The sequence below is a fragment of the Pongo pygmaeus genome, chromosome 13 (assembly GCF_028885625.2).
Source record: "Pongo pygmaeus isolate AG05252 chromosome 13, NHGRI_mPonPyg2-v2.0_pri, whole genome shotgun sequence".
NCBI classification, from domain to species: Eukaryota; Metazoa; Chordata; class Mammalia; order Primates; family Hominidae; genus Pongo; species Pongo pygmaeus.
This window is the reverse complement of record NC_072386.2, coordinates 127748209-127761542: the sequence shown is the minus strand read 5'-3', so window position 1 is coordinate 127761542 and position 13334 is coordinate 127748209. Positions and strand designations below refer to the sequence as shown.

Below are 13334 nucleotides of genomic sequence, written 5' to 3'. Positions count from 1 at the left end.
CATGGCGGCTCGTGCCTGTAGCTCCAGCACTGTGGGAGACCAAGGCAGGTGGGACACTTGAGCCCATGAGGTAGAGACCAGCCTGGGCAACATGGCAGGACCCTGTTTCTAGTAAATAAATGAATTGATTAAACCAAAAAAAAAGGAAGCCACCGGGCTGATTCCCAGGTGGCGAGGGCACAGGGGAGTGTTGGATGGCCACCGCCGCTCCACAGTCCACAGCCCACGCCCACAGAACGCAGTGGGGCCGCTGCGGCGATGAACTGAGTCTTGTTCGGTTTGTTTCTTGAGACAGGCGTGAGGTGAACGGTCTTCCTGTGTCTTGTTTTCTTTTTCCTTCTGAGCCACCAGTTCACGGCCTCTGTCCGTGCCGTCATTTTTCCTTTGGATTTGTGAGGGTGCGTCTGTCGGTGTTAAAGACACAGGATGCTGGGGCAGCAGAGGGGGCTGGGGGCCTGGGGCTTCTCTGTGGTTGGCCATTTGCCTGCCAGGGATGTGGGAAACCAGCGAGCGGAGCTATAACCACAGTGTCGAGAAAGAGCCGAAATACTAGGGCTTGGAATCGAGGTGGAGGCCGGATGGAGGGAAATTGAGGCTCAGGACACCAAAGGATGGGGGAGCCACATGGTATTTCCAAGGTTCTTTGTCCAGGAGCCCCGACCGGCATGGTATCCAGAGAAGCATCAGGCTGGGCTGACTGGGGCAGCACTAGAGTGTGGTCCGCCGGGAATGGGTGAGGGGCCTGTACCAAGGCCCTGGGGAGAAGGTGAGCAGGAAAGCGGTGCCACCTCGGCCGCCCTTTTCAGGCTTGTGAGGCACCACACCGCCTGGGGGAGGTGTGGCCAGGCCAATCCTGTGGGCACCCTGGGTCTCTGGGTGGAGTCTCCCCTCGGTGTACCTCCCTGGGGATGCACCCTAAAGCATCAGGGCCAGGCGGGATGAAGGCACAGTTGGCGACCCCAAAGGCCCAGACTGAACTGTGGGTTCCAATCACGCCAGGAGGCTCAGAGCAGGCTCACACCTGTGGACCACCACGCTCCCCTAGCCTCTTTCTTCCAGCCACGCAGGCTGTGGCTTCTAACCCCTCTCCTGCTGCTTCTCTTTAAAGGTTAAGGGGTGGGGGTAAGAAACCTGCGCTGAGCGCCAGTGGGAGGGATGGGAGGTGGGGTGGAGACCTGCACTGCCGGCCAAACACCAAAGCCAGGCTAGCCTCCCCGCCCTGTTGCGGGCAGGTCTGGAATTTGAGCCCCGCCCTGAGCGGGGAGGGCCCTGCCCGACTGCTCCGTAGCTGGGAAGGGACGGCTCCCCCAGGTGGGCTTATCACCCTCGCAATGCCCTGGTGCTGCAGATGGAGAACTGAAGCCAGGCTGAGCAGGTCATTTCTCCCACTCACCCACACCCACTGGCTTTCTGGGCTGGGAGCCCTGACAAGGGGTATTTGCCGAAGGGAGAGCCATAGGGCAGGTTCTAAGCTGGGTTCACGGTGGAGGTGGTCCTGACCCAGAGCCGCCCCCTTCCCAGGTGACACCCCCTGCACCCTTCTGGCCTGTAGGCTCTCCCTGTGTCCCGCCCCCTGGTCTCCACCCACCACGCTGGCTCCCAGCACACTCAGCGCCGGGTGGGCGGATCTCCGTGCGCACCAGACTCAAGTCCAGGGCAGCCCCCCACACCATTCCGCCACCCTGAGGTCACACCCTCAGGCTCAGACACCCCGGGGCCTGGCTGGCGTTGCTCAGGCAGCCGGCTCTGCGCGCTGGGCAGCTTCATCTGCCCGCCCAGGTGGCTCCACGGGGCGGGCCCCTCGGCCAGGGAGGGCGGGGCGCACAGGGAGACTTAAAGAACTCCCCGGGTCTCCACCCGCGCCTGACCGCGGCAGCTCCCACCATGGCAGAGACCAAGCTCCAGCTGTTTGTCAAGGTGCAGGGCGGACTGAGCCGCGGGGAGGGTGTCTGGGAGGAGGCGCTCTTCTGGGCTTTGCTTTCTGGGGCAGGCTGTGGGGTGGGCCTCCCAGTAATGTCTGAGCCCCTTCCTGTGGGTGGCTAAGGGGACTCAGGCAGCCCTACAGAGGCTAAGTGGGACCCAGCGAGTCACCCAGAGAGGGGTCAGTGGCCCTGGTCCTGCTCCCAGCCTTGGCTTCTGGGCCCAGCCCAGTCTTCTGGAGGAGAGCCCCTTGGTGGGGAGGTACCAACCAGGCTGCCAGTGGTGGAGCTTAAGGTCGGTGTTCCAGGATGGGGGGTGCTGGGCCAGGCAGCCCCATCAGCTCTCAGGTCAGGGACTGGGGTGGGGGGGGGCTGATGTGCTGTTGGCCACAGTGCCCAGTCTCATGTGTGAATCACTCAGAAAACAGCTTGTGGGGCCCACCCCGCCCCTGCAACCAGCTTTTGGGGACTGAGCCCAGGGGCCTGGCCTCTATCCAGGCTCTGATAAGATTCCAGGGGCCAAGCCTGCCCCAGGCCTCAAGGCTCCCAGCAGCTCTGCGCCCCTCCCCACGTCCTGGGGACCAAGTCAAGGGCCCTCACTGGGCACTTGGAAGTCGCGCCGACCAAGCTGGAGCCCTGGCCTCCCTCCAGTCCCACTGGCAGTGGGAGGCGGGTCCCGCCCAGCCTGGTGGCAGGATGCCTGGGTCTGCTCCCAGCCCTGACGTCCCCCCCACCCCGCCCCCCACCCCCACCCCGCCGCTCCACCCACCCAGGCGAGTGAGGACGGGGAGAGCGTGGGTCACTGCCCCTCCTGCCAGCGGCTCTTCATGGTCCTGCTCCTCAAGGGCGTACCCTTCACCCTCACCACGGTGGACACGCGCAGGTGAGGCCCCATCCTGCGGACCCCCGCCTGGCCTTGCACACTGGTGGGCTGGCCTCCCACCCCGCTGCTGCCCGCAGGTCCCCGGACGTGCTGAAGGACTTCGCCCCCGGCTCGCAGCTGCCCATCCTGCTCTATGACAGCGACGCCAAGACAGACACGCTGCAGATCGAGGACTTTCTGGAGGAGACGCTGGGGCCGCCCGAGTGAGAGCGCCGGCAGGGTGGGAGGGGAAAAGAGGGGGCCCAGGGAGGACGCGCGCAGGACAGAGCCCAGGAAGGCGCTGTGGGGTACTGTGGGGCCGGGATGGGGCTGCCCCCAATCTAATGGAGTCTCTCACCCCCTCATCCCGCAGCTTCCCCAGCCTGGCGCCTCGTTACAGGGAGTCCAACACCGCCGGCAACGACGTTTTCCACAAGTTCTCCGCGTTCATCAAGAACCCGGTGCCCGCGCAGGACGAAGGTGAAGCGGAGTCAGGGGGTTGGGTGCCCAGGAGGGAGGGCGCCCTGGGCCGGGTCCTCACCGCGCCACCTGCCCCTAGCCCTGTACCAGCAGCTACTGCGCGCCCTCGCCAGGCTGGACAGCTACCTGCGCGCGCCCCTGGAGCATGAGCTGGCGCTGGAGCCGCAGCTGCGCGAGTCCCGCCGCCGCTTCCTGGACGGCGACCGGCTCACGCTGGCCGACTGCAGCCTCCTGCCCAAGCTGCACATCGTAGACGTGAGCGCGGAGGGAGAGAGGGCGGGCGGGCGAGCCCGGTGCGCTGGGGGACGGCAGGCCCTGACCGCACCCCGTGATCCTGCCCGCAGACGGTGTGCGCGCACTTCCGCCAGGCGCCCATCCCCGCGGAGCTGCGCGGCGTCCGCCGCTACCTGGACAGCGCGCTGCAGGAGAAGGAGTTCAAATACACGTGTCCGCACAGCGCAGAGATCCTGGCGGCCTACCGGCCCGCCGTGCACCCCCGCTAGCGCCCCACCCCGCGTCTGTCGCCCAATAAAGGCATCTTTGTCGGGAGTGAGGGTGTCCTCACATCTGAGGGGCCAGAGGTCTCGTGATCACTTCCCATCCCCAAACCCCAGGGTGGGACGCTCAGCCCGATAGCCCAGAACCACAGACGCAGGAGAGCCGGGGGTCGGGCCGGTCCCATCCTCCATGCTAAGAAGGCGCAGACTCCAGGCCTCCTGCAACCGGTGGCCTCAGGGATCTCCAGGACCGGATTGGGCTCCCAAACCAGTCAGGCCGGGGCGGGGCGGTGTGCCCCAGGTGGATGGGGGCTGGCACATTCCTCAATCCTGTCCCGGGGCAGGCGCTCCCCTCCCCGCAGGGCACTTCCACAGTGTCTCAGGGTCTGCACGGGACTTCTGTATGCATCCTCCTACGGGGCTCTGTGACCTGCCTGGGTGCGGCCTGGGAGGGTGGGAACAAAGTTCTAAGCCTTGGGGAGCCCTGGCCCTGCCTGGCTGGGCCCCTCTCAGCTCCTGGGCTGGCAGGGCTGGAATAGCTGGACGGTCTGAGAGTGCTCACCTCCCTCTGGCCCAGCAAGGAAGTCTCCAGGGAGCTGAGAGGCTGGAGCGTCTGTTCACATCCTGTGGCCCCACACCCAGAACACAGGCCCAGGGGTGTTCCCTGATCCCTTCCCAGGCCAGTGCCAGGAGTCAGAGCCCCACCAGAGCCTCCAACCAAGGGAGCCGTTTATTTGACAGGGAAGGAATTTGAGGAGCCGTCTTAGTCCTGGCCCAGGACAGGCAGGTGGAGTTGGTGGCTGGGGGCGGGGGTTGGGGTCTCTGATGGGGGCCTCGAAGACTGCCTCTCGCCTCACAGGCGGACTCCCCGCGGGGCCACACTTGTGCTGCGCCTTCAGGTCTCATCAAAGTCCACACCACCAGCTGGTTTCTTACTGGGAGGGAAGAGGGGTGTCACTATGGTATGGAGAAAGGGGTGGGGTCCAGGATTGGACCCTGGGCGCAGGAAGGGGCCGGTGGGAGGGTACCTCTTGAAGCCGGGGTTGATGAGCGACTCTCCCGGACACCGCCTCCTGACTCCAGGTCCAGGGCCACCTCTCTGAGGATCTGGGTCTGGGGGAAAATAGGACGGGGCGGCTCCTGAACCTGGCAGCATCCCAGCCACAACGTTTTCCGAATAGATAGGCATTCTCTCTGGGGCATGAGGCTTGTTCGGTGGGGGAAACTGAGTTCCAGGTTAAAGAGCACAGCCCTGCTTGAGTCACAGGCAGACATGCCTTACCTGGTAAGAAGAGCTGAGGCCCTGCAGGCCGGGGGCTCTTCCTGGGGCTGGCAGCTGTCTCTTCTGCAGCTGGGGAGGAAAGCCCATGGGAACCCCACTCAGTGTCAGGAGTGGGGCAAGAGCAGGGGACCCCAGTGAAGGTATGAGGTGCCCATCCCCAATCCTACCTGCCAGTCGCCGCTCCAGGCTCCACACGCGTTTTGCCAGGCCCAGTGTCAGCGCCTGCAGCCTGGGGGCTGCCTCTGGGCCTGGTACCTTGGAGAGGTCAAAGGCCAGTGCCGAGGGCCCCCCTGAAAGCGTCAGGGATGCTCTGTCCTCATGCAGGGTCAGAGCCACAGCTTGCTGCTCACAGGCTGCCCTGGGAAAGGAGAGGTGCTGAGAGCTGTGGCAGACCCTCCTCCTCCCCACCCACCCTTCCTCCCTGCTTGGGTCTCACCTGAACCGGGGGGTGATGTCCTCAGCCGCACTCAGGCCAAAACGGGCTTTCTAGAGAGCACAGGGGCTTGTCAACAGCTGCCTGGAACCCGAGGCCCACTGGGAGCACCCGAAACCTTCCCGACCCCAGAGCCACTTGGGACCCCTAGCCAGTGTGAGGACTACAGCTACAGGGCGGGCAGAGGGTGTCAGAGCCTTCTGGGGAATCCCAGATGTCGGTCACCCCATAGACGATCTGGACTGCAGGGAGGGGTGTGGCGGCTCCCAGACCCGCCCAGTTACCCACGAGGGCCGCCAGGCTGTCCGGTGTGAAGCAGGTGCTCCAAAGCTCCGCGGCGTCGGTCACGCTGGGGGAGAAGGCCTGTCAGGCGGGGCCGCCCGCAACCCTACCCGCACCCCTACCTCCCCGCGGACACCCCACTCACTAGAGGTTGAAGCCGCCGCGGTCCCCCTCCCCGCTTCCCTCCCCTTCGCAGTAGCACACGAAGCGGGGCGGCTCGGGGCCCGGCGGCAGCGTGCAGAGCGGCGGCGACAGCAGATCCATGGCGCCGGGCGAGCGGGAACCCGGCGGGGCGGGGCGGGGCTTGGGCCCCGGGAGGGGTGGGGCTGTGCGGGTTCAGGGCTCCAGCGCGTAAGAACCGCTTCCTGGGCCGGGTGCAGGCCCGTCGCGGGCTTACGGAGCTTGCGCGGGGCGGAGTCTGGCTGGGGGCGGGGTCTGTAGGTGGAGGCGGGGTTAGGGGCGGGGTTATGGGGGTTGGTGGGCTTAGGGGCGGGGCTAAAGGCACAGGCCGTGCTGGGCGGACCCGGTACCCGCGCAGGCTTCTGGCGACTAGAGGCCGGGTTTAGTGCGCGGGGCGGGCCGGAGCAGGGCGTCCTGGGTCAGGGATCCAGAGGCCCTGCCCCCAGCTCTGGCCTCGCCGGGCGTGGGCTCCACGGCGCGATCCCGGGCTCTGGCCCTCGCGCCCGCGAGCAGCCCCACTCGAACCTCTCCCCCTCCCGTCCCCGCCCCGGCTCCACGTCCAGCCAAGTCCGGGTTCCCTCCGTGGCGCTGCCGACACATCCTGGAGCCCTGCCCTCCCGTCGTCTTCACACACAAACGGGAAGCTTCCTAACTCTAATTGTAAGAAGTTATGGTTGGCCCGGCAAGGTGACTCACGCCTGTAGTCCCAGCACTTTGGGAGGCCGAGGCGGGCAGATTGCCTGAGGTCAGGAGTTCGAGACCAGTCTGGCCAACATGGTGAAACCCCGTCTCTACTAAAAATACAAAAAAAATTAGCCAGGTGTGGTGGGCCACGCCTGTGAGGCAGGGGAATTGCTTGAACCAGGGAGGTGGAGGTTGCAGTGAGCCGAGATCACGCCACTGCATTCCAGCCTGGGCAACAGAGCGAGACTCCGTTTCAAACAAACAAAAAAAGAAGTCACAGTACAGAGCGATCTCCAGGGAAGAAGGCTTCTGCGCTCTCTGTCCCGCGCATGGTATTCCTCCAGCTCCTCCTAGGTGCCTGTTGTCCTAGGCCTGGATATCGATCAACAGACAAGGTCTCTGACTCCCTGGAGCTTCTAGGATCCAATAGGAGAGACACCACACTCTCAGGCAGGGCCAAGCGCCAGGAGAAACTGCAGCAGGTGCTATGAGGGCAGGAGGAAGAGGATGGCTCCCACCAGGGACAGGGAGATCCCAGGCAAAGGCCTGGCCACATAAACAACAGTTCTGTTCAAGGCTTGGCAAGAAGGCCAGGTTGGCAGCATGGTGCTGTGGGGAGGGCCAGTGGGTCTGTAAGCTATGCTTCCGTATCAGAGTGCTCCCGCAGCAAGCCTGCCTCACCTCCTCCTGCTTCCCAGTTCACTCCCAGTCCTGGCTCCTGCCCCCTGGGCCTCTGCACATGCTGCTGTTTCTGCTGGGCACACCCTTTCCCCAGGCTCACATGCTTCCTTCGGGTCTTTACTCAAAAGTCACTTTAGTGAGACCTTCCCTGGTGTTGTTCTGACATTTCAGCATGCTGCCCAGCTCTCACATCCCTCTGTCCTGTCGTTTCCTTATTTTTCACACTTCTCACTGTAGAAAATACACTTTGGCTTGCTTTATTCTGGCAGCTAGCCCCCTGTTATACCCTCCTGGGTTTAGATCTTTCTGCACTCCCCTCCCCTTGGGCTGGACTTAATTAATGACTTGCTTCTGGCAACTAGAATAGGACAAAATTGCTCTTGAATTGCTGGGTGTGACAGGAGGCAGCCCTAAGGGGATGCCCATGGCCAGCAAGGGAACTGGGAAGCTGATGCCCCAGCTGAGCCTTCCCATGAGACCACATCATCGGCCGGCAGCTTGACCACAGCCTCCTGAAACTTTGTGCCAGAGGCCCAGAGTCCTGCCCGGCTGACACTGGAAGATAATGCACGCCTGCTGGCTAAGCAGCTGCATTTGGGGTAACCTGTCACTCTGCAGTAAGTGACCACCAGTACACTTATTTACCCTGCTTGTTGTCCATCACCCCAACAGGTCCATGAGGGCAGGGATTTCTGTTTTACCTGCCAGTGTATCCGTCTCTTCAGCGCTTACACAATGCCTGGCACATACAGACACTGAATAAACATTGTGAATGAATGAATGGGGAGTGGTGGCTGTTGGAGGTTTAAGCAGGGGTGGATGGGAAGTGGCACGTCCAACTTATGTGTGTGAAGTCCATATTCTGTGCTGTGAGGAGAGAGGAAGGGGGCTGCAGAGGAGAGGGGTGGACCATGGGCTGCGACTGGAGGTGGAGAGAGGAGGAGACAAAGAACAATCAAGGATGGCCCCGGCATTTGGGAAGAGTGGAACGGGGAGATTCATCCCCAAGATGACTGAGGTGGGGCAGGTTTGGAGAGGACTGGGGGGCCTCTCCTTTGTCATGTGAACTCTGAGATGCTGGCTGTAGCAGGCCCCAGATATCAGGCCCTAATCCCTGGGACCTGTGAATGCTATTGCATATGGAAAAGGCTGGGCACTGCATTCTAGCCTGGGCAACAGAGTGAGTTCCTGGAAGGTGGAGGTTGCAGTGAGCCGAGATCACACTACTGCACTCCAGCTTGGGCAACAGAGTGAGACTCCATCTCAAAAAAACAAACAAACAAAAAATTCTGACCAACTGAGAAGGAGAAATCAGAGCATACTGCGCCCTGTAGACCCATCACCCAGATTAAAAACTATCAAAATGTTGACAAATTTGCAACCAGTATTATTATTATTTTTATTATGATTTTGCTGAACTAGGTACATTACAGCTAGTAGGCTGTTTTCCTTCAAATTCTTCGAGACTTGTCTGTAAAAGACAACACTGTCCTACATAGACTCAAAGCAGGGCAGAGTTTTATGCGGCGCCTCGTGTCCTCCTCGCCCTCCACTCCCCGTGGTGTCCTCCTCGCCGTCCACTCTCTGTGGGCAGGCCCTGGGTCAGGGTTGGGGGCGCTTCGTTGGTCTCCGAAACAGCCAGGCCTCTGGGGCCGGGCCTGGAGCCAGGAGTCAGGGGCCGGGGAACTGGGGGACCCGGAGGGGCGCCTGGGGATGGAAGCCGCCGACACTGACTGGGGCAGCCGCTTGGGAGGACCCCGAAGGCCACGTCCCGCGGCAGTGTCCGCTGGAGCCTGGGGCGCGCGCCGCGTGGTGTCCGTGTCCTGCCCTCCCGGCGCCCCCAGTCTGGGGTTCTGGGTCCGTGCGGAGGTAGAAAAGTCCCAGAGCTGGGGCTGGAGCCCGTCCTGAGGAACCTCCCTGCCGCGGAGCCGAGGCTCGGTCCGTCCGGGGCCAAGGCCTGCCCAGAGGGGCAACAGGGGGTGACCCGGCCCCTCCCCCAGGGAGCCCATGTACCTGGCCGCCCCCCGCCACCCCTCCCTGCCCCCAAGAAACGCACAGCGCCACAGGCATTCAAGGTGTTTATTGCGCTTGGGACCAGGGTGTGGAGAGGCGGGGCTCTTTGGGGAGGGCTGGGCTCACGGAGCAGCTGACCCCTGCGGGCACTCAGGGGCTGGACCCCTCACTGCAAAACAAGGAGCAGGTGGGGGGCGTCCCCTGCCTCCGCCCGCTCCCGACGCGCAGCCCCGCGGTTCCCCAGGCCGCTGCGGCTCAGATCCGCCCGGGTGCCCCATCACCCCCGCTGTCGCCCCTAGCTGCCCCAAAGGTAGAGGGCCCCGCGGTGCAGCCCACCGAGCTGGGAGGGCCCATGGTCCGCGGCTCCGCATAGCGGTGGTCTACTCACCCGGGAGAGCGCGCCCGCACACTGGTCTGCAGAGAGATCGGGCCTGAGGCGCCACCCCGCGCCCCCTTCCCTAGGACGGAGGCCCCCGACCTGCCCCAAGGCGATCTCCTTCTGGGAACACTGGCCTGGGCAACGTCTCGCCCTCCCCCGACCCAGACAGGCTGGGTCTGCCCCGGGCACTTCTGTCCCGAATCTGAGATCAGTGGAGTGACCAGGGATGTCACTCCCAGCAGGGGTGTGACCCGGGGCCTGGCTCACCCAGCAGGGCTGCGGGCACCGCTCACCCGACTTCGGCAGCAGGACGCCCTGGCTGGGGCTCAGGCCCACTTGGGGCGCCAGTAGCTGCATCTTCTGGGCGCCTTCGGGAAACGGCTCCGGGGCTCGAGCTGAAGGTGGGGAGGGCGGGTGAGCTAAAGGGAAGGGGCTGGAGGGGCAAAGAGAGAGAGAGAGAGGCAGGGAGGGGCGAGAGGGGCGGGGAGGGGCCGGGACCGGCGGCCACAGACACCAGGAGCCAGCGGTTCCGCCTTCCGCGTGCAGAACGCGCTGGTGCAGGCACAGGGGCGACATTCTAGACCCGAAGCGGGGGTGTCTGGGCCGCTGCCCCGCAGCCCGCCCACCGTAGAGCTGCAGCCACTGGTTCCGCAGGCCCCCTTTCCGCGTCTCCGAGTACAGCAAGGCAAAGTGCTGGTAGTCGGAGAAGGCCACTGGGATGTCAGTCAGGGCCATGGCTGGAGGAGCAAAAGCCGCTGACCCCAGGCCCAGGGCACCTCCCCCGCAGCGTGGCACCCCTCACGCTCCGGCCCCAGGTGCCAATCCAGCAGCCCGCACAGCCCCCAGGGCCCCCACCCCACAGCCCTGCCTGCTGCCCCACCTTACCTGGGTTGCTGAACTGCCCCTCTACAGCACCCTTGGTGAAGGTCGTGTCCATTTTCTAGCACCCGCCATCGGGCCTGGGGAGAAAGAGCCCCAGTCCCCTGAGTGGCCAACCCTGCCCAGCGCCCAGGCCCAGAGACTACCTTGCTGTCTCTGAGCCCAGGGTCCCCTGTTCACCCTCACAGTCCTTAGAGGACATGGGACTTTAGGATGACCTTAGAGGTGGGGACACTCCTGCTGGGGGTGAGGTGGGTATTAAGTACCTGTTCACAGGCACACAGCCTAGAATGCAGGGTCTCCAGGTCCCCCTTCCAGACACAGACACACAGAAGACACACACATACACACATGCACACACACACACACAGACACAGACAGATACACTGACAGACACACACATAGACACATGCACACACACAGAGTTACACAGACAGACACAGACACAGATACACTGACAGACATACACATAGACACACACACAAGACACACACATAGACACACACAGACACAGATACACAGACACTCAGACACACAGATGCATACAGTGATACACACACACACTAAGAGGTACACAGCTACACAGAAGACACACATGCATACACATGCACACACAGACACACACACACGTGCAGAAATAGACACACATACACAGAGACACAGCCACATACACTGATACACACATAGACACAGACATGCAGACACTTTTCTCAACACCAGGCCTCAGGAAGTGCTTTCTCCAGGGCCTGGGTCCCTCTGGACTCCGTGTGGCTGCCATCTGGGGCTCTGCCGCACACAGCCGTCGAGGACCCGTAGTCTGACCCCGATGTGCTGGGGACACCATGGTCCCTCTGGACCTTCATCTGGCCTCATGCTGGCCCTCATCTGAGGCTGAGTCTGATGGGCTCGTGTGGTCACTTACGTGGGGTATCCAAACTTAAGGGCCAAGTCACTGTTCCCCAAGGGGCTCACTAAGACCACAGGCACCTTCATGGTGTCCTTGGAGTCCAGGAAGTCCTGGTCATCTGACACCACCCCGACCATGTACCAGGTGCCCTGGAACTGCAGGGCAAGTGCAGGGAAGGCTAGGAGGCCGCCCCTGTGCCCTGGACCTGAGCCCACCACATTCTGCCCCGACACAGCTGCTTCCTGGCCAGGCAAGGGTTGCTGTACATACCTCCACCCCGATGCAGAACTGAGGCAGGGGGGCCTCAGTACACGAGCAACTGGCCCCCACCAGCCCAGCACCGGCCTGTCTGCAGCTGGCACCCAGGGGGTACAGCTGGATGGGTGGGGCTGTGGCAAGGTCACAGGTCTATGTGGGGTGGGTGGGGGACAGTGAGGCACAGGCAACTGCAACTTGTCCCAATTTTGGGCCCTGGGGAGTGATGCAATTGAAAAGGTAGGATGGAGGCTGCAGTCTTCCTCAGCCAACCCCTACTCCAGTCAGACAGAGCAGGTGTGGTGGGGGTTTCCCCTGCCCCTAGCCCTGCTGAGCCTGCATCAAAGAGGGTGTGGACAGGGACCCAGGGTGCAGCACCAAAGCCGGGAGGACTCATTGGAGAGGAGGAGGAAACAGGGCTGGGCGCACCTGGCTGGCATCAAAGTTGGCCTGGATGGGGACCTGGGCCTGGCCTGGGGACGCCCAGAGCAGGGCAAGGAGGGAACTGATCAGCAGATCCCAAAGCATCGTACAGCAAGGTAGCGTCTCCTCGGGACACGGGAGCAGGGCAGAGCTGAGGTGGCTCCTCTGTAGGCTTTATGTCCCTGAGGTGCCCTGGGGCAGCTGGCTTGGGACTGCACCCACTGTGACAGGCTTCTGATCAAGTTGCACCCTGTAGCACTCTGGCCTGGCTCCCTCCACCCAACCCCAGCCATCCCTTGACTTTCCTCCCGGGTGGGGCCGGATGCCTGGCAGCTGAGGGTAGTTCTGACAGGCCTCTGGGCTAGGGGTTCTGCTGCTCACCCATCCTACCTCTTCAGCCTTCTGCAGCCCCTCTGGAATATTGGATCCGCCCTACCTTGAGCTCAGGCACAGCCCTAAAATCCCTTCTCCGGGAAGGCCACCCAGAATCTCACCCTTACCTCTGAGCCTCAAAATGCTTGGTGCCTCTGCAGGGCCTGCCTCAGGGGGCCTGGTGGGCAGGTCACAGTGAGTCCTGCACATTGTGTACCTGAGAATGGCTGCCTGGGTGGGAATCCGGAAGGGAGCAGGGTTGGGCAGGGCACTGGCTGGGCATGGTGTGGCCGTGGTGCCAAGGCTCTGGCGAGTGGACAAGGCTGTGATCTGGAGGCCCAGGTCAGAGGGCAGGGGGCCAGAAGGGATATGGGGTAGCCTGTCCCCAGCCCACTCCGTCAGTCTGTCCTGATGTGGGACAGAGACACTCTGGCATGTTTCAAACAAATGTTTCTTTTTGTCCCCTGAAATCCTTGTCTCTGCCCAATCTCAGTGCGTTAATCCCACACCTCAAGATACCCAACAGGTCCAAGGCTCCTCTGGGGCCTCGAGCCTCAGGCCTTTCCTGCTGAGGGGGTGACAGGGTGGGGTTGGGGGTGAAGGGCACCTGCCTAAGGGATTAGATGAGTCACTGACCCCCAGCTTAGCACCAGCCTGGTGGCAGTGGCAGCTGAGGGGGTATGGCTGGACGTGTGGGGCTGTGGGGCAGGGGCACACGACTGTGTGAGGTGGGTGAGAGACAGTGAGGGACACCCCCTCCTAGCTGTCCTGATTCAAGACCCCACTGGGAGCAAACACTAGAGGGC

General features: G+C 62.9%; 3 protein-coding genes across 9 annotated transcripts; 1 reads left to right on the top strand and 2 right to left on the bottom strand.

Annotated features, from left to right (window-relative positions):
• Positions 1-1505: 1505 nt before the first annotated feature.
• On the top strand, positions 1506-3810 carry CLIC3 (chloride intracellular channel 3). The gene is made up of 6 exons (XM_054501493.2): positions 1506-1917; positions 2693-2802; positions 2880-3005; positions 3155-3261; positions 3341-3516; positions 3606-3810. The coding sequence occupies exons 1-6, from the start codon at positions 1885-1887 to the stop codon at positions 3762-3764; spliced, it is 711 nt and encodes a 236-aa protein (XP_054357468.1). The 5' UTR covers positions 1506-1884; the 3' UTR covers positions 3765-3810.
• A 626-nt stretch (positions 3811-4436) lies between these two features.
• Positions 4437-6161, bottom strand: PAXX (PAXX non-homologous end joining factor). 2 transcript variants are annotated; one of them, XM_054501434.2, is made up of 7 exons: positions 5901-6148; positions 5762-5822; positions 5477-5526; positions 5208-5398; positions 5041-5109; positions 4787-4871; positions 4437-4689 (listed from the first exon to the last, which is right to left on the bottom strand). In XM_054501434.2, the coding sequence occupies exons 1-7, from the start codon at positions 6017-6019 to the stop codon at positions 4452-4454; spliced, it is 813 nt and encodes a 270-aa protein (XP_054357409.1). In that variant the 5' UTR covers positions 6020-6148; the 3' UTR covers positions 4437-4451. The 2 variants fall into 2 exon arrangements, with proteins under 2 accessions (XP_054357409.1, XP_054357408.1); XM_054501433.2 differs by having other exon boundaries at positions 4471-4693; positions 5901-6161.
• A 2521-nt stretch (positions 6162-8682) lies between these two features.
• LCNL1 (lipocalin like 1) lies at positions 8683-13300 on the bottom strand. Of its 6 annotated transcripts, none has more exons than XR_008504584.2 (4): positions 10578-13300; positions 9986-10429; positions 9357-9482; positions 8683-9257 (listed from the first exon to the last, which is right to left on the bottom strand). XR_008504584.2 is itself a non-coding variant. In XM_054501486.2 (4 exons), the coding sequence occupies exons 1-4, from the start codon at positions 10627-10629 to the stop codon at positions 9480-9482; spliced, it is 525 nt and encodes a 174-aa protein (XP_054357461.1). In that variant the 5' UTR covers positions 10630-13300; the 3' UTR covers positions 8683-9479. The 6 variants fall into 6 exon arrangements, 4 of the variants coding, with proteins under 4 accessions (XP_054357461.1, XP_054357458.1, XP_054357459.1 ...); XM_054501486.2 differs by adding an exon at positions 9702-9727 and having other exon boundaries at positions 8683-9482; XM_054501483.2 differs by having other exon boundaries at positions 8683-9482; positions 9702-10429.
• Positions 13301-13334: the final 34 nt, after the last annotated feature.